This window comes from Podarcis cretensis, assembly GCF_951804945.1.
Source record: "Podarcis cretensis genome assembly, chromosome: 14".
Lineage (NCBI taxonomy): Eukaryota > Metazoa > Chordata > Lepidosauria > Squamata > Lacertidae > Podarcis > Podarcis cretensis.
In genome coordinates this window covers 53,752,965-53,773,019 of record NC_137183.1, presented here as the reverse complement: position 1 = coordinate 53,773,019, position 20,055 = coordinate 53,752,965, and the positions used below count along the sequence as shown (strand labels likewise).

At 47.5% G+C, this 20,055-nt stretch overlaps 1 protein-coding gene and 1 long non-coding RNA gene across 10 annotated transcripts in view; one reads left to right on the top strand and one right to left on the bottom strand.

Moving 5' to 3' along the window:
- Positions 1-5,409: 5,409 nt before the first annotated feature.
- The window catches only part of SDK1 (sidekick cell adhesion molecule 1), a 659,529-nt gene continuing 644,883 nt past the window's right edge, over positions 5,410-20,055 (bottom strand). For 6 of the 8 annotated variants that reach the window (XM_079953648.1, XM_079953647.1, XM_079953646.1 and 3 more), the window contains 3 exons: positions 19,828-19,999; positions 17,627-17,756; positions 5,410-6,068 (listed from right to left, as the gene is read on the bottom strand). In XM_079953648.1, coding sequence (XP_079809774.1) covers positions 5,796-6,068; positions 17,627-17,756; positions 19,828-19,999 — 575 coding nt within the window. In that variant the 3' untranslated portion in view covers positions 5,410-5,795. The remainder of the gene's footprint in view (positions 6,069-17,626; positions 17,757-19,827; positions 20,000-20,055) is intronic. The other 2 variants (XM_079953651.1, XM_079953653.1) reach the window with 1 other exon arrangement.
- Positions 6,105-8,381, top strand: LOC307203358. Of its 2 annotated transcripts, XR_013833187.1 has the most exons (3): positions 6,105-6,535; positions 7,376-7,426; positions 8,206-8,381. It is a non-coding gene; the product is annotated as an uncharacterized lncRNA (long non-coding RNA). The 2 variants fall into 2 exon arrangements; XR_013833186.1 differs by lacking the exon at positions 7,376-7,426.

Here is a 20,055-nt window from a genome sequence, read left to right as displayed (position 1 = left end):
CTGCTCTTACTGAAGAAAAAACTGGGGAGGGGAGAAAGGAAGCCCCAATAAAACCAGCAGTCCTGCTTCTGCTTAGATCTGTTTAGACGAGGGTGCAGTGGACCAGCTGAAGTCTGGTATCTGGGCAAGCCTCAGGTCTTTTGAGCCACCTCCTCCTAACTGAACACATGCAAAACTAGATAGAATTATAGAACTATAAATTTGCAAGGGACTCCATGGGTCACCTGCTCCAACCCCTGCAATGAGGGAATCTCAACTAAAACATCCACGGCCACCCAACCTCTGCTTAAAAACCTTTAATGAAGGAGAGCCCACAACCATCTACTGTTGAACAGCTCATACTGTCAGAAAGTTCTTCCTGATATTTAGTCAGAATCTCCTTTCTTGTAACTTGAATCCATTGATTCGGGTCCTACCTCTGGAGCAGGAGAAAACAATCCATCTTCCATGTCACAACCCGTCAGATACGTGAAGAGGGCTCTCATATCCCCGCTCAGTCTTCTTTTTTCCAGGCTAAACACACCCAACTCTCTCAACCATTCCTCATAAGACTTGGTTCCCAGGTCTTTGATAATTTTGGTTAATCTTCTGTGCACATGTTTCAGCTTCTCAGTTAAGGTTAAGGTTAAGGTAAAAAGGTAAAGGTAAAGGGACCCCGGACCATTAGGTCCAGTCGTGGCCAACTCTGGGGTTGGGGCGCTCATCTCACTTTAATGGCCGAGGGAGCCGCCGCACAGCTTCCAGGTCATGTGGCCAGCATGACTAAGCTGCTTCTGGTGAACCAGAGAAGTGCACGGAAACGCCGTTTACCTTCCCATCAGAGCGGTACCTATTTATCTACTTGCACTTTGATGTGCTTTCAAACTGCTAGGTTGGCAGGAGCAAGAACTGAGCAACGGGAGCTCACCCCGTCGAGGGGATTCGAACCGCCAACCTTCTGATTGGCAAGTCCTAGGCTTTGTGGTTTAACCCACATCGCCACCCACATCCCTCAGCTTCTCAGTAGCCTTCTCAAACTGGGATACCCAGAGCTGGACAGAGGACTGCAGGTGGGGTCTGACCAAGGCAGAGTAGAGTGGTACTATTGCATTGGACACTTTATTTCTGTTGATGCAGCCAAGGATTATATTAGCTATTTTTGCTGCAGCATCACACGGTTGACTCATGTTAACACATGGTGACGTGTTCGCAGCAGATCAACAAGGGTTTCTGACTCCCAGTTAACCACAGCAGCGACAGCCTCCACCCTCTAAATTGGGCTGCTGAAATAAGAGATACTGGGAGTGCTCAGTTCTGGTAACTTGTGGGAGAACCATGTAAGAAGATGTGCTCAGAGGCACCTTCAGTATCAAATCAAGGGAGAGGTAGTACCTGCCTGACTCCCACTCTGAAAGAAGCAACTAAACCTGCTCTTCTCAAGCTGCAAGTGGGCTGCACAATCGTCCCTTGATTCAGTACAAGTTTTTGTTGGGTTCGTTGTTCTCTCCATTGAAAGAGCGGGTCAGAGAGGGAAGCTGGTGATTTTATAAGTAGCGGGAAATTTCTTGAGTGTTCTAAAAATGGTGGGAGGGGAAGGCAAATCTGGACGAGCTGAAAGGCAAAAATAACAGGCTATTTGTGCATCCTGGCCTCTCTAGATGAAAGGTTGCGGAAACATTTTAAAAGGATATGTTCTCAACAAGATTATGATTCCCAAAGCTTTTAGCTATACAGGAAAGCTTTCTTGCTAGACCTAGCAATTTATGGCACATCTATGGTAAATAGCAAAAAAAGGAGAGAGAAAACCCACAAACCCCAACCCTCTCATGATTAATCCCATTTTTATAGCTGCTGTGGGGGCTGCATAGGGAAGCCCAGCCTTGTCAAGCCCCTAATACATGATAATGAAGGGAGGGAGGTATAATTTAATTCCTGTGTCTTGAGGATATCCAATTCTGTGCTTTTCAATTGCCCTCCCCTCTCTGGACTCAATTGTAACTGAATAAACACAGCCAATAAAAACACAATTACAGAGATGGATGTGGATTGGGAGAACAGAAATTACTCTGTTAGTGTCAACGAGTCTTATAAGAATCACCCCTGATGTCTCCCATTTGAAAGGCCAATGGATGGGCAAGGAGGGAATGGCTTTCTGGATTTCCTCTTTTTGTTGTACGTCTCTTTCCATGATAAATTCTTGTTTCGGGGGCTATGGTGGCTGTCTAAGACCATCCCCTCAAATGCATTAAGAAGCCGGGGGGGGGGGGGGGAGCTTTCTGAAAGCCAGACTCCTTTCAGAGAAAGGATTCTCCTTTCAGAGAATCATCCCTCAGAAGGCCTAATTTATTTTACCTGATTCTCATATTGTGTTCTTACACTGTAGTAACCAGCCCTGGGGCTTCAAAGTAAAGGGCAGGTGAGACATTGGACAAATAATAATAGGTGAGAAGACAAGTGGAACCTGCAAGAAAAAGTAGCAGTGAGGTGTGTGTCAGCCAGCCATGCCCTCTGGCACAATACTCCATTCTGTTCCCTCTCTGAACTGTCAGTCAGCAGTCTTCTGCAACTGAGCACATTCAGTCCTCACTGGGCTATTTTTAGGATTCCCTTTAGGGCCCCCCCCCTAGTTCTTTTTCCCCTGAGTCTGCTACCCCCCCCTTAAGTATTGCTGATGGTGTTTCCACTATGGCACTCACACCTGAGTGGAAGAAGGCAGAATGAAAGCACTTGGTTGTTTAGCCTTGCTAACTAAATGGGACTCAGCTGCAATATACTTCTAACTCTGGAGACAAGGGTCAAAGAACAAGACATGACCTCTCTTGGAGTTCCCAGTGCATAAGGCTGGCTATATGAAAGAGACAGGTTGGTGCACTAGATGAGCCCTGGTCTGATCCATGAAAGGCAATCCTTATTTTTACAGGGTGCAGGAAAAGTCCAACACACTGGTCCCATTTAGCAGAAGAGACCCAACAATGTTCTATCAGCCAGTCAACACCACCAAACCATTGCAATTCTTGGATTTCATGGGGAAATGCACTGCATAATTTCAATTAATATGTACAATTTCTATTAATATATAAAGTCAGCCATATCCAGGTTTGTGTTATACCCCAAAGACACAAAATGGAAGCAAGCATAATCATTTAAAGCAAGACTCTGGAGACTCGTTGAAGTGCAGAGAACAATCATGGCAACACTCTTGGTTCTTTCCATATTTCACATCATTCCATCTGGCCCCCTTTATTATATGAACACAACCCTGGAAGCTCCGAGGAAGGGAGCACCCTCTCTGTAGCACTTTGTACCCGTGACACAGAGGAGTTCCCTGGAAATGTGAACAATGACCTCAGTTTCAAAGGCCTGGAGGAGGAGGAGAAGGTGGTGTTGCTGGGAATCTAACTCTCAAGTTGACCTAAACAATTGGACTTGCTGTCAAAGACGTGCAATTGCAATGCATTCAGAGAAACTAAAATGTTGAGGTTCATAATTCAAACAAGAGGGTTCACACACAGGCCTTGTGAGGTGAAACTCAAGTTCTGAAACCTAGAAATGGAAGCAGTAGGGAACGCAAGGCCATTCGCCCATTGACCATTTCAGCTCCGGAAATTTCAATTTTGTGCATCATTTCCTTCCCTTTTGCTTCAGCAGAAAAGTTCCCAGTGCAATGGACAGGATCAAAGAGGCATCTCTCCAGGAAGTGCCGAGGGACCCTTCAGGAGGTTCAATGCGGCAACTTCGCAGTCTGTGTAACTGCGGTGAAAGCAACACACCACCAGCCACTCCGATTTCACTTAAATACAAGTTTGGCTTGATCCAGAGATTTAAAAAACAGAGGCGGAAGCAGTCCAGATATGCAAATGCAGCTTTGGCATAACCTGCCCTGCCCTGGCTGGACACAAATGGGAATGACTCATGAGACTGGCAGGACAAGCACAACACAACAGCTAGCCGCCTCCTTAGCTTGGGAACAAAGAGCAACAAGAGCTTCAAGGCTGGAAGCCCCGAGAGGAGGGCCACAGGCAAAGATGAAGGCCAGCTTTTAGGGCCGAGCCCTTGTTCTGGGGGGCAGGGACCCGGGGAAGCAGCAATTCTAAAGATGCTGTTTGTGTGCAAGCAGCCCTTTCTGTTCCAGGGCAGTTGTCACCAGCGCCTCCCTTTCAGATATGCAGCAATGAACATAATGTGCCTTGGCATAAAAGAGCCAGCGGCTTCCCGTGTGGGTCAAAGACGGGGCAGCCTGCAACAAGGGGAAGAACAAAGCCGCCTTTCGCACGGGAGGGGCTCTCTTGGCTGCAGACCACAAAGGCAGCAGTGCAGGGAGGGAATGGGCAGGAGGCAATTGGTAACCCTGTGGTTCCTGAACCCACCGGAGCTTCACTCCTCAGAGACTCATGGCTGCTTGTCTTGCACGCTCAGCTGAATCATTACAAAAAGGCACCAAAGAAACCCTCACCCAGTAGAATCTGATGTGTCTTTGTATTTTTTTTTTAAAAAATCATTAAAAATATACATTTTATAAAAAAAATCAAATAAATCTGGTGTTAACAACATGTACCCCCCTCTTTTTCTTTTTCTTTTACAAAGCTGCAGAACAGCATCCCAGCAACTGAGGGAGGGGTCGGTTGGTTTCCTTTATATGGAAAGACGCTTTTTAAAGAAATGACAGAAGTGTTGTCCAACTAGCGCGTTCTCCCCACTGGTCCACAAATGCTGCATTCATTTCACGGACCCTCTTCTTCTTGCTGGCAGTTTTTCCTTTTCTTTCAGATTTACAAAGGACATTGGCACATGCAATCAACAAAGGAGGAGCCAGACCCACAATAAGCGCAAAACAGATACCTCGTCAGGCTTCTTTCCCCGGCTGTTTCACCTAACGCAGCCCAGATGTTGTTGGACCACAACTCCCGTCTGCCCCAGGCAGAGGGGTGGAAACTGTAGTCCAAAACATCTGGATGGCACCAAGATTGGGGGGGAGGCTGACCTGACATTTTTTTGGTGCTTGTCAGCTGACATGTCTGACAGAAACCCTGGAGAGGGGAATATCTTTAGGAGCACAACAAGCTCAACTGGAACAGAACAGAAACGAAGGTGAGAGAGAAGGTTGATCACAAAACCACCAGAAGTGAACCTCGCAGGCACACAGGAAAGACATGACATTGAGACTAAGTGATTCTGCTGGTGCTTCTAAGGCAGAAGCAGCAAAGAGTGTCTGTGTGTGTGAGAGAGGAACCATTCTCAAAAGTCCCCCCAACCTCCTAATTCACCCAGATAACAGGAGAAGGGAAGAGTGTTCGGAAGGCAGGATGGTTTTGGCTTCAAATTACATCACGATGGGGCCGCCATGTTTCCACAAGAACAGAATTCATCTCCTTGGCTTGAGAAAGGAAAGTGGGGGAAAGAGAGGAACACATCGCAAGCTGCTTCCAAAAGCAGCGTTACAAAAGCATTTTTGTTTATTATCAATTAAAAAATCCCCTTAAATCATATTCCAAAGTGGTTAAAATTGCCATCACTTGTGTGTGATGGGGTTTCTTTAAGAAGGAGGAGGAGGGGAAAAGAAAAATCAAAGCAAGTTCATCTAGGTCAGCTCCATGTCTTAAAGAGTTGATTGTCTTGGGAGGGGAAAAATAGAAGAAGACATTCACATGTACATCCATTCTACCCTGATAAGAGAATTTTTTTTTTTTTTACCCACAGTTCACTGCACCTGCCACGCATACAGTCATCCGGTTGGGTTGGCGGTTGCCCCAAACTCAGCTGGCGGCTGAGTTGGCGTGGCTGATTTCCCCTCCTTTCCCTTCTCCCCCCCCCAAGTGTTAGACGAAGGAGGAGAAGCCGGTCACTGGAGTCCGTGAGCCTGGCGCAGGCTGTCCCGTCGGGGTGTACACCCCTCCTGAGCTCTGTGTCGTGATGACAGTCTGGAAGTAAGGCTCGGCCTCACTCGCCACACACTCCTCATACCGGTATGGCGCCGGGTGCTTTGTGGTCTTTGGCTGGCGCTTCCACGAGTTGTAGTACGTGGGGTCGCTCATGTAGTGGTTGACAAAGGAGTGCTTGGGCAACTCATCCTCGTAGTCTGAGTCCGTCGCCTGCAGGTTTCAAGAGAGAAAAGGTCTGTTAGTGTCAGAGACCAGACTGAGGATTACAGCTCTGAAGAGGAATGGTGGGAACCTTCCCCTCTTCCTGCTCCTGACCTGGATCCTGAGGCTGCCCAGGAACAGTGGAGCAGTATAGATTTAGAGAATTGGTTTGCAGAGGGCCACAGTTTGGAAAACAACAGCTGGACAGAACCAAGTGGGGAGCAGCTAGAAAAAACAGAACAGGAAGAGAGATAGATAACAGACTCCCCTTCGCTTGACAGTGTCCAGCCTATCTCTCCAAAGGCAAGGAGAGCTGATAAGGTTGCTACACAGAAGGCTCAGTGGTTGTGAGATCAGGTTGCAAGAAGGGGGAAATGATGAAGATAACTTGGGGGGGGGGAGTAGGAGGGAAGTACCTTTATTCAGAGAACGGCTGTGTTGTTCTTTTGCTCTGATCATTAAACACTCTTAAACTGGTAAGGGACTCTAATTGCTTTGTTCTGCTGATGCACGGACAAGGGGGGGCGGGGTGGGAGGAAGCTGTTTCTCCGAAGCCTGACAGTTAGTGACGGATGCTATTTTCACCCACTGGTCCATTGAGCAATATATGGTGGGAATGCACACTTGTGCAATCATTTTGGAAAACGGTCTTGTTACGGGACAGGCAATGCAACCTCATCCGAGGCTGGCTATAGTCCACCTGATTATAGGTGACCCTAAGAGATTATTTCTCTTCAACATTTTGCTTCCATGCCCTTCCAATTTGCTTGCCTGGCCCAGATTTATTATATCATGCCCCATGCAATGACTGCTGGCCCCTTTCCTTTATTGGATAAAATTCATCTGCTTCCTTGTTGTTGCTGATGTAGAACATTTTCCCCATGCACAGTTTTTTTTGTTTTGTTTTTTCTTGAGTACAACAAAATTTAAATAAAAATATACTATGCCATACTTTCAAATAAACGAAAAGCCTCCCCTCCATACCAACTCAATCAGGGTTTAGCTTCTCTTGTGCAGAGGATTCTGGCCTGTGGCTTAGATCTGCTGGCTGCCCACCCTACCCAATTAACAGCCCCCAAACCCACGGGGAGGAGGAAGGCACCTCAACCATCTTCAATTTATGGCAAGGCCAGTTCTGACCCTGGCTCAGGGCGATTGCTATTTATCTGTCGGGAGAAATTCAAAGGTCCAAGGATTTCATTTATTATCTTTAAATGCAACATTCTGTATTTTAGCTCTTTTTTAAAATGCATCTGAGAACCCTAAACCTTGCAGGATACAGTTTGAAATGCATAAAATCAATTCACACTTTGCAGCTGCCCGTATAATGAGAAATTCCATGTCCTGTTTTTCAGCAGTGGATTTAGGTAAGAAGCTGCATGTTATCCATGTGATTTTTTTTTTTGGGGGGGGGGGTAAGACACGGGGGGTGGGGATTGAATGGAACAAGGTAGGGGAAATCTAGAATGAGAGCAGGTATGCAAACTGCACATTTGGAAAGGCACGCTGGCTAATTAGGAAAGGTAATGAAGAAAAGTATTTGACCATCCAAAATACGAAGTCTATTGAAAAAAGCTCCACAATATTTTAAATGTGTTAACACAAAATGATGATACTGATAACAATAATCAGTATAGTCAAGAGATTATGAATCTAGTACCTATTTAAGCATAAGGCTTAATCGTGGAACTGGTCAGAAATACAAGGCAGGTGCTATTTACCAAAATGACATTGTGGGTGCAAAATGGGGATTTTGCTTAACAGTGATTCCAATGAACATGCCAGCAAATTGCAAGGACACACAGTCACATGCACCAGATGGAGACCATTGTCATTTTTCGAGGTGCCTTAACTTGTGGGGGCTTCCTATCTTGAGGATTTACAAATAACTTCAGAAATGAAGGATGTTGACATAAGTGAGCAGTTGTGGCCTTTGAATTGTCCCATGGCATGGGGAATGCATTCTCAAATTCCCTCTTGAAACCAGCCTTTAAGATTCCAGGCTCTCCAAAATTAAAAACCAGTAGAAGAGGGGAATGGTCTCAAACACCACCTTATGTAGTCAATGACAGACTAATGCTCCTAGGGCAAAGATCACAGCTAAAAAGCTACCTATCATTAACCCCTTGCTTTTTCTCCTCTTTAGACAGGCTCTCCTCTCTCTACCCTGTTGACCTTCTGATATACAAAGACAACGACTCCGTGGGAACACACACCCTCCCCCCAATGTGTCAAAAAGACCTCAGGAAAACCATCACATCCTGCTATGCACCATCAGAAATAGCCTTCCATTATTAGGAAGCATATAAATAAGGAGAATTATTTATGTATGTTATTTATATATTGTCCAACAACCAAGGGCCTCTGGGAGGCTTACAAGGTAATAAGGAATCCAGCCAAGCAGAAACAAAATGAAACGAGAGGGGCCAATTTCCTTCTCCCCTTCCTTCTTTACATAATGTTGCATGCCACCTCCATCTCTGAGTGCTATTGTTTTACCAGGCTTTGGCTTCCTTGGCATGAAGGACAACAGAGACTGTGGTGTCTTTGTGATATACGGTTTATTTACACATATCTACAACCTGAGCTTAATACGGACGGGCTCACAGCGTTAACACCCCAAGGTGGTCTTTCTTCCCCCTGCAGCTACAGCCTTGGATTCCGCCAGAGCTCAAGCATGGCTCTGTCTCCCAGCTGCCCAGCCTGCTTCCAGCTTACACACCCCTGGACTCTGGCTTTTGTCTTTCTAACTAACAGACAGTTGAAGGAGGGGGCCCATCCATTTGTCCTCTGGCACAGAGCCACTCCCTTTGTTACCTTGATGACCCAGACTTAAGGGGACCATTACCAAGAAACTTGTCCGGCCATTCTAGCACTTGAATCCCTCTTGGATTCAGTAATTGGAAGGGACTCATGCCTTCAGCCTCCTCCCACCTCCCAAACTCTCAGGAATAGGAAGCTGCCTTAGAATGAGTCAGACCCTTGGTCCATCTAGTTCAGTATTGTCTACACTGACTGGCAGCAGCAGCTCTCCAGGAGTCTCTCCAGGAGCCAAGAGACCTTCTGCTTGTGAGGCAGAGCCTGTACAGCTGAAGTGCGCATGGGGTCTGCACACCCTCCTTTCAAAATGCACGCTGGGGTGCTTTAGAGAAAGGCAACATATAATGCATAAAATGGATCCAAGCAAGTAGATAGATAGATAGATAGATAGATAGATAGATAGATAGATAGACAGGTGATAGATAGATAGATAGATAGATAGATAGATAGATAGATAGATAGACAGACTGACTTCTCTGGACTGGGCATGGCAGAAGACCAGCTGAGTGACCTGTCCACCTGCAGACACTGTGGGAAGTGGCCCCTTGGTCACAGCCACCTCTGTGGTCCCAGGCATGTTGGGAGCCAAAATGTAAATCAATCGTCTTCTAAAACACGGAGGAAGGCAGAGCGAGGAAGGTGGCGGCCAGGTCTGTGGAGGTGGCCGGTTATGGGCAGCAGTCGGCACAGGAGACAATGGAGTGATCCAAAAGGGCCGATGTGTCTCCAGCCTTCCCTGGTGTGTCTGAATGTTTTAAATGCAGCTGCAGCTAACAATCGCCCAGCGCGCCATCTGGAACTCGGCGGGTTCTGGGAAAGGCAATCCTGGTGCTCTTAACTCAGGGGGACTCTTGAAGTCTCTTCCTCCCCCCGCCTCCCCCCCCCCATTATTACACAAATTGCTCCTCCAGCAGGATTATGCTTTAGAGTGGACATATTATTTTTAATGATTCAAAACTATTGACAAAATGGAAATGCTGCAGGGCCGCCGTTTCCTCGGCTGCGCGGCAGGCCGGCCACTCCTCTGCCGCATCTGCAGGCCGGTTGCCCAGGCAACGGCAACAGCCTTGAATCTGAATGGGTGCACCGCTAGATTAGAAATTGACAAGCAAAGGTGTGCGGATGCCTGGGAAGCAACAAAACAGAGAAAATGCCTGACAATTTAAAGTATTTTTTTATTGGCGAGATGAAAGAAACAAACGCTATTAGGGGGACAAATTAGGGACTAGCCGGCTAGTTTAGTCTAAGGCCAGCATTACATGGAATTTAAAAACAGTTGTGGCTGTCAAATTTCTTTTGAAAATGGCTGGAGAAAAGGAATTGTGTGCATTTATTTATAGCTGGCGGCGGAGAGAACAGCCCCATATATCCATGAGCTTTCAAAAGACTGCGGTGGAAATACGCCCAACTCTGTCGGGGGTCTCAAGGAGGGTGGGAATGGGCTGCCAAGTCTTAAGTGGGCCCTGCCTTTGTCCGCCTCCCTGTTCTGACTGCCTCGCTCTGCATCTTCTCTGTTCCAGTAGGAACAAATTCTCTGCTAGTTAGTCGCACAAGAAGAAAGGGTCTTGTGGCTCCTGGAAACCTGTATGAGTCTTAAAGGGGCCCACGAGCCAACTGCCTGTGTGTCTGCTTTGGGGGACAGAGTGGTCATGCTGTGGGCAGAAAGTCCCAGGCTTGTAGAACCATACACCTGTAGAGGACACCAAGGGTCATAGAATCATAGAGTTGGAAGAGACCACAAGGGCCATCGAGTCCAACCCCCTGCCAAGCAGGAAACACCATCAGAGCACTCCTGACATATGGTTGTCAAGCCTCTGCTTAAAGACCTCCAAAGAAGGAGACTCCACCACACTCCTTGGCAGCAAATTCCACTGCCGAACAGCTCTTACTGTCAGGAAGTTCTTCCTAATGTTTAGGTGGAATCTTCTTTCTTGTAGTTTGAAACCATTGCTCCGTGTCCGCTTCTCTGGAGCAGCATTTGGAGGGTGATCTAGTCTAACCCCCTGAAATGCAGGAATCACATCTAAAGAACCCCTGACAGATGGCCACCCAACCTCTGGTTAAAAACCTCCAGCGAAGGAGAGTCCATCACCTTCTGAGATTGTCCATTCCAATGGCAAATGGAAGTTTTAATGTTTGGTTGGAATTCCTTTCCTTGCAATTTTAATCCATTGGTTCGGCTCCTACAGAAAACAAGCTTGCTCCGTCTTCCAAGTGATGGAGGTGGCCAGGGCCGGATTGAGGTTTGATGAGGCCCTCAGCTACTGAAGGTAATGGGGCCCTTTCTATGTCCAGCTGTCCTTCATCAACAACAAATTGTTGCTGTTTTTTGTGTCGAATATATGCTATATGGTAATTTATAGACCTAATAGGTATCTCAAGCCATTTGCACATAACAAAATAAGTACCGTATTTTTCGCTCTATAAGACGCACCAGACCACAAGATGCAACTAGTTTTTGGAGGAGGAAAACAAGGGGGGGGGGGAAACTCTGAATCTCAGAAGCCAGAACAGCAAGAGGGATCGCTGTGCAGTGAAAGCAGCAATCCCTCTTGCTGTTCTGGCTTCTGGGATAGCTGCGCAGCCTGCATTCGCTCCATAAGATGCACACACATTTCCCTTTACTTTTTAGGAGGGAAAAAGTGAGTCTTATAGAGCAAAAAATACAGTATTTTATCAAAGTAATTGTTGAATTGAAATACAATTAAGCAGAAGTATATTCATAGTGAAATTTTGGGGGGGCCTCCAAGAGAGTGGGGCCCGAAACTATAGCTTGTTTAGCTTATACATAAATCCGGCACTGGAGGTGGCTATTCTATCACCTTTCAGTCTTATCCAGGCTAAGCAGATCCAACTCCCTCCCAGACCCTTGATCATCTGCAAACCTTCCAGCTTGTCAATATCCTTCTTAAATTGTGGTGCCCAGAACTGGACACAGGACTCCAGGTGTGTTTTGACCAAGGCAGAAGGGAGCGGTACGATTGGTTCTCTTGATCTGGACACTAGATGTCTGCTGAATCTCTGGCACCTGCAGGTAGGGATGGGAAAGACTCCTGCCTCAAACCTTGGAGAGCAGCTGTCAGTCAGTGTGGACAGCAGTGAGCAAGATGGACCAATGATCTGACTCTCTATAAGGCAGCTTCGTGCGTTCCTATTTGCAACAGGGCAAGCTCTCTCTCTCTCTCTCTCTCTCTCTCTCTCTCGTCTCTCAGCTTTTTGCTCTGTATGGCTTTTCTAGCAGTGTGGGTAGAAAAAAACATTATTTATGCAAGTGGCTTGACCTCATTAAAAGCCTTTATTTATATTGGAGGGCGTCCAAAACTTTCAGCTTAACAGCCATGCTGCTTAAATAGGGTCACAGGAGGTCAGTGTGCGTTCAGGGCACAACTATGTGTTTGCTTCAGCAAATATATGTTTTCGACCCCATGACTGCGGAAGGCATGGGGTGGGGTTGTAGGGAGAAGAGGCAGGCGAGGGGGGGCTGGCGCTTCCTCACGTCTGCCAGTTCTCTTGTGAAATGCAACCCTCGGTGTCCCCCTCCCACCCCATCGGGTGTTCTCTGGTCTCCATGCCTGGCTAAATGGGGAATGGGTTAAGGGGGAGGGGGCTTTTGTAGAGGAGAATTGGGCGAGGCGTTAAACTGCCTTGGCTTGCCAGGTCTCTCTTGCAAACGCTCCACCCCCCCCCCCACAAGTGCAGGTCTGTTTTGGAATGTGTTCACCTGCTCTCAAATAAACAAGATTTTGGAGGACGTCACTCCCACTTTCAATGGGGGTGTCTTTTCTGCACCCCAGCTCCCCTGGGAAAGAGGACACAGGTGGTATTGCCTGTCACAGGAGTTGGGGGACGTTCACAGGGCTATTGCAGCCTGTTAGGTTAGAGACGGTGAAGGCTATATTAGGCTGCTCCTCCCCTAACTTTCCACTGCAGTGCCCTCCTTCCCTAAGCAGGATGGGCTTTTGCTAGCTGCCTGTATTTGGGGGGTTGGACAGGAATTTTGGGGGGAGCCCTTGATTGGCCTTTGGACTCTGCCTATTGATAGAGCTGCCTCTTCTGTCTGCAGACCCAAGCAAGCAGTGTTGGGGGGAAGTGTGTATGTATCTAAGGACCGCCCTACTGCCAGAATCCAGCCCCCGCCCTCCACTCACACCTGCCCCTCCAAGAATACGAGCTGCTCTCCAAGCATATGAGCGCTGGAGTGTTTCACTTCAGTGGCCAGTGATAGATCCAGGGCTCAAATCTACAGCATGAGCAGCTTGTGTTCCTCTTAGCCAGGCTGCAGAAACCACAGCATCAGTCACAGGGACGTATGTGAAAGCAGGTCGCCTCTCCATCACGAGCACAGCTGCAACATCTTAAAGCCTGGGGATGAAGATTTAACGGGAAAATGTATTGAGATGATTTTGGCCTTGGCTGTCTCGGCATTCGATGGCATCCTGTACACAGGAAGTTTTATCAAAGGGAAACGGCCCTTTGACAAGCTTAAATAGGCTCGGCTGCACACGGAAGAGCATCTGGCCAAGTCCTCTACATCCTGCACAACATCTTCCCCCCGTGAAGACGGAGTGGTTGAAATCCTCGGGTGAGCAAAAGCTCATCTCTTCAGAAGCCTTAGAATAACAAAAGCTGAAGGAAAACAAGAGCCACCACCCTAAAATGGCACCAGGAAAGATAATAGAATGAGATAAAATTGATGCACCACACACACACAAACAAATATGGCTAATGCCATTTTTCCACGATGATCAAAAGAGCCTGTCACCTCTGAGCGTGTCCATTAGTATTTTCTCCAAGTGCACACTGCTGGAAACAGGCAAGCATCAAAGGGCCAGTGGAGACTGATTGGATATCAAAGCTCTGGAGGAAAATGGGGGCCTCATTTCGCCTGCCACAAAAGCTGGCCTGTGCCTCAGCTGCGAGGCTCTGCTAGGAAGCCCTGGGCTCCGTATGCTTGACATCAAGGGCAAGGAAAGAGCGTAACGAGAGAATGGATAGACTCCGGCGACCTCTGCGTCTGCCGCGCCTGCATGCAGGAGTTGCCTCGGGCAGGAGATGGTCATTATGCACTATCAGGAACCGGCACATGGAACTCCTGACATGAATAACAAAAAGCGGCATGGCGACATTCATATTTATGCCCAGCACGCTCCGCTAATGGCAGGTTTAATTCCAGGTTGTCAAAGGGAGAGGAGCAGAGCCACTGGGAGTATAATCTCAAGATACTGTATGTACATCGCCAGGAACGGCTGGAGACGGCACAACGAGGGATGCTGCCTACCTGGCAGGCTGGTCAGAGGGCAACGCAAAGCAGCCAGTGGTCGCCAGAGGCAATTAAGCAGAGGAGGAAGGCAGGCAACCAACAGAGAAGGAAGGCGGACTGTCATCTGCCTCCCTGCTCCGTTGCCCAAGCCGGGTTCTTCCAGGATACTTCTTGATTAAAGGGCAAGCTAGTCCTCTTTCAGGGCCCACTGCTTTCTCTTACTGATTAGACCAGCTAGATTTTGGTCAGGATTTCAGCAGAGGAACATCGGAAGCTACCTGATTCTGAATCAGGCCACAGGTCCATCTTGCTCTGTATTGCTGACATTGACCGACAGCAGTGACTTGCCAGGGTCCCCCCTCCCTACTTGATTCTGGGGACTGGGACCTTCTACATGCAAGGCAGATCTCCGCCACTGAGCTACGGCTTGTCCACACAGAAGGGGTGCAGTTTACAACTGAGTTCACAACTGATCCTTCCAAACACCACTTCTAAAATTCACCTACTATCTTAGGCCTGGCCTTCTGTCACTGCTGATAAGCAAAGAATAGAATCGTATGATTTGGAAGGGACCCCGAGGGTCATCTAGTACAACCCCCTTCAAAACAGGGATCTTTCACCCAATGAAAAGACAAATAATGGGTAGACAAAGACTGCACTGCATTTCAAACCCAGTACCATTTGGATAAAAGCCACAAGAGGTGGCAAAACCCTGGGATGAGTTTGACAGCTTTTTCCTAAGTGCCGTTTCACAAGTATTTTCTCTCTTTCGTTTCTTCTGAGCCAATCCCGCCATAGATTAGGCATGGACAGATGTTGGTAAACATCTGGGAGGCTTGAAAGAGAGCTGGGAATGGGCTCTCAAGATATAAACGTAAGAAAAAGGCTTCTGGTAATCCCCCAAGGTTTCCACAGAATCTTCCCAAAATGCCCCTGCATTCTGTTCTGCCACTTTCCAAACCAAATTGTAGGGAGAATTTGATGGAGGGCATGCACTCTGGAGCCCGGGACACCCACCCCACCCCACCCCACCCCACCCCACCCCACCCCACCCCACCCCACCCCACCCCACCCCACCATTTCAGCTTCTCAAGGACTTCTGCTTTGAAACCAGGCCCCCATGGGTCACCTGAGTCCAAGAGAGTCAAGGTTTGCGACCACTCTCTCTGCCTCTAACCAGTCACGGAGGAAGGGGCTTTGGTACCTGGGGCGGCTGGGGCAAGGCACGTCACACATGGGGGCATGGCATGTTGCAAGTGTGAGCGTTGTCCCAATGGGGAGGCACCCGCCCACGGCAATGTCACCCCCCCAGGCTGGCACCTGGGGCCACCCCGCCCCCTGCCCCCTTCCTCCACCACTGCCTCCAACCTCCTTGGATGGCATCAGACTCCAGCAGCGCGACAAGCCTTTTCGCATCCTCAGGACAGACGCTACTTATCTTGGATCTGTGGACATGTGGTGCTTGGGAAACAGTCACTTGCTTCCTTTGTCAAGTTATCTCAGCCCCGTGCAAGGCCTTCTTAACATACGAGCCTCGTACTTTAAGGAAAGTTAATTATTTCTGCACGTCTCCGAGCCAGGCTACTTGTTACATTTGCCATGCAGACAGTAGCCTGGCTCAGCCTGTTCAGAATACTGAGAGATCCCAGGAGGCAAAGCAGGGCTTGGCATTCTCGCCGGTGGCGGGAAGCTTCCCTCTTCCCATTTTAACTGCTTGGGCACATTAGCAGAGTGAAGGTGGAGAGCTGGAGCTCTCAAGCCTGGAGTTTTTAGTGCAGAGAAAAGGTGAAAAAGAAGGGCCAGGACAAATGCATATAACATCATGCTTGGTTTTCCTCCCTCTCTCATAATGATAGAACTCCACAAAGCTGAATGTTGGCAGAATACCGTGCCCAGTTCTGGTCGCCTTATAACTTGTAGAGTTAGAAAAGGTTCTGGAAAGGGCAACCCAAATACTCGAGGGGGTGGAGAGGCACCCCAAGAGGAAATGTTGCAGCATTTGGGACTTTTTAGTTTAGAGAAAAGGCAAGTAAGTGGAGACGTGATAGATGCTGATGAAATGATTCAGGAAAGATCAAAGAAAGCCCTTCTTCATGCAGCACATAGCTAAACTATGGAACTCCCTCCCACTGGAGGCTGGCATAGCCACCAACTTGGATGGCTTTAAAACAGGGTTAGATAAATTTATGGAGGCAGGGGTGCTAACTTGAATAAAATATTTTTTTGAGGGAGAGATAAGCCCAGTTCCTATAATTGATCATATAACACGGTGCATGCACACCCTTTGAATGGCAATGCCCATTAAACTTGGGGGTGTGTGTCCAGCCCCCCTCAAATATTTTACGGGGGGGGGGCGCCTAGGACCCCTCGGCCCCTAGGAGTTGGCTCCTATGCAACAGTGTGATTCAGCAGCAAAAAAGGCTAATGCTATTCTAGGCTGCATCAACAAAAGTATAGTGTTCCGTACAAGGGAAGTCATGGTTCCACTGTGTTCTGCCTTGGTCAGACCACACCTGGAATACTGTGTCCAGTTCTGGGCGCCACAATTTAAGAAGGATATTGACAAGCTGGAAGGTGTGCAGAGGAGGGTGACTGAGATGATCAAGGGTCTGGAAACCAAGCCTGATGAGGAATGATTGAGGGAATTGGGCATGTTTAGCCTGGAAAAGTGGAGAGCGAGAGGAGATATGAGAGCCATCTTCAAATATCTAAAGGGCTGTCAAATGGAAGATGGGGAAAGCTTGTTTGTTCCTGCTCCGGAAGGAGGACCCAAACCAATGAATTAAGTTACAGGAAAGGAGATTCTGACTAAACATGAGGAATAACTTTCTGACTTTTGCTCTGTTTTTATATTTTGTTGGACTGTGGGGAGTGGCTGTGGCAACCCAGCCAGATGGGTGGGGTATAAGTAAATAATAATAATTCTGAAGTTAAGAGCTGTTTGACAGTGGAACGTACTCCCCCAGAAGGTACAGTGGTGTCCCGCAAGACGAACGCCTCGCAAGACGGAAAACCCGCTAGACGAAAGGGTTTTCCGTTTTGGAGGCGCTTCGCAAAACGAATTTCCCTATGGGCTTGCTTCGCAAGACAAAAATGTCTTGTGAGTTCCTGCGGGTTTTTTTTCCCTCCCCCCCCCTTTCCTAAGCCCTAAGCCGCTTATCAGCTGATCCGCTAAAAGCCGCTAAACCACTAATAGCGCTAATCCGCTAAGCTGTCAATGGGCTTGCTTCGCAAGACGAAAAAACCGCTATATGAAGAGCCTCACGGAACGGATTAATTTCGTCTTGCGAGGCACCATTGTAGTGGACTCTCCTTGACTGGAAGTTCATAACAGAGGTTAGATGGCCATCTGTCAGCAGTGCTTTAGCTGAGATTCCTGTGTTGCAGGGGGTTGGACGGGCTAACCCACAGGGTCATTTCCAATTCTACGATTTTATGATTCTATGAACTTGCCTGCCAACCCTCAACCACAGGGCAACAAGCTCACCTCTGATTCTGAAGCATCCAGGGGTTTCTCACTGAGGGCGACGCTTTCCGTCAGCACTGCTCCATTGTACTTGTTACAGATGTCCTCGTCGGAATAGTGGAGTCCGCCAGGGCTTGGACGAGGAGGAGATCTGGATGCAGCAAAAGGGGGGAGGGAGTTATGGGCTATCACAGCTATCAGGCAGAACGCATGTACTCTAATCTTTTTTAAAAAAATAATAATTGTGTGTATAGCTGATACTTGAGGGCATTTTGTGCAGCTCATTTAAAAAACAAACAAGCAAAGTATTTTGTGAATTTCAAATACAAACCTAAAAAACAACCACCAGTTATGTGGGGAGAAACTGGGAAAAATGTATTGAAAAAGTATTCAAGGACACAGGTAAAGGAGGCAAGTAAACAGAAGCACATGTATTATTGCTTCTTAACCTGTAACCAGGGCCGGATTTAGGTTTGATGAGGCCCTAAGCTACTGAAGGTAATGGGGCCCTTTCTATGTCCAGCTGTCCTTTGTCAACAACAAATTGTCACTGTTTTTTGTGTTGAATATATGCTATTTGGTAATTTATGGACCTAACAGGTCCATGCACAACACAAAACACTGTTGCTGTATGTAGGTTTTATTTGATTTGATTTTTATCTTGTGTTTTAGAAATGTACATCCAGGCTTTTTTCCGTTAATTTTTTGGGGCCCCCCCCCAAGAGTGTGAGGCCCTAAGCTATAGCTTGTTTAGCTTATACATAAATCCGGCACTGCCTGTAACACATGCATGTGGTTTCTTATATAACCAAAGTTTTCAAGCACTGTTGCATGACCATATCGCAAATTTGGAAGAACAGTGATCCATGTCCTTCTATGCAATTATCAGGGTGGTAGACCGGCTGGGTTAATTCAGCCACAGACTCACAGAGCAGACAGAGGGACTTTGATGCTTATGACAGCTCGGCCTCCATGATGCGGGTTGTCATGCTGTTTCCCTTCCTTTAGGCTTAGCATGGCCCAATCCTTAATAAGGGGCACTGGCACATCAACAGTCATTTGGCTGCTCCAAAGACCCAGAATCAAGGTTGCACCCAACACGGTGGAGCAGAAACTGGCCTGTCTGGGCTGAGGGGGGAGGATGTGTGTCTTGGTGAAGAAAACCATTTTGGATATGGCTTTGGGGTTGTTTTAGGATTTCATTTTGGACCAGCACAGTCTGGGCTGGCTTCTGCGCGCCTGTAATACTTGCTCAGCCTAAAACACTGGTAAATAATAGATTGCCCCGAAGACACCATTGATCTCTCTGGTGCTCTTTCATCTTAAGGAAAACTTGCTTCCCAAAGACGGTGCTGAGCTTCTCATTGCCGAGGGGGAAACTGAGTTTTGTACTAGCTCCCCCCACCCCAATCCATGCTCAGGCAAAAGAGCTGCCTGCACCACAGCTGTTGAATTTACTGTGCCCAGGGAGCATCTTTCAAAAGAGTTATGTCTATTTTGGCTGAATTTTTTTTTTCTTTTTGCAAGGGCGGGGGCTAAGCTGGGTAAAGTGTGTAGGCAGGGATGAAAGATCTGGAAGGTGTAAGTTCATACTGTCCAACATTTCTTCGATGAAAATAGGAACTTCCTAAATAATAATAATAATAATAATAATAATAATAATAATAATAATAGCCCATTCACCTGACTGGGTTGCCCCAGCCATGCTGGGCTGCTTCCAGCATATAAATAATAATAATAAAACACTAAAAAAAACCCATCCCTATCTAGGGCTGCCTTCAGATGTCTTCTAAAGGTTGTATAGTGACTTATCTCCTTGACTTGGGAGTCGCATAACTCCATGTCCTCCAACATTTCTCCAATGAAAATAGGGACGTCCTAAGGAAAAGCGGGAGATTCCAGAATCAAATCAGAAACCGGGATGGCTACTGTAAATCTGGAACTGTCCCTGGAAAATAGGGACACTTGGAGGGTTTGTAAGTTTTTACCTGTTCATGTTTTGTTTCAAGGGGATATTTTAGGTGTGCGTTTTTAAATATGCAGTGATATGCCCCCAGTCCTGAGTCTGGAATGGGTTCCAAACTGGAATAAATAAGCATATAAAACACACTCCTTGGTGGCAAGGGTCTCATCCTGCCTGCAGCCCTTCTCCAGAGCGCCTGTGCTTGGCCGGATGCTGAGAGCCATGGGTCCAGGCCGTGTGGGGCTCAGAACTGCCTTACCTCGTCCCATTCTTCTTGGAGAAAGTGTTTTTGACGTTGAGGTGCCGGCTGTTGAGCTCAAGGGCCGTAAACCCCCCATTATCCAGAGTGACAGATTCTTCCACATTGGAAATACTTTTTCCTGGGGACAAACGGCGACAGAATGAGCGCAGGCAAAGTTCCTGCCCTGGCTCTGCATGAAGACAGAGAGAGAACCAGCATTTTCAGACAATCATACTTCCTTTTAAC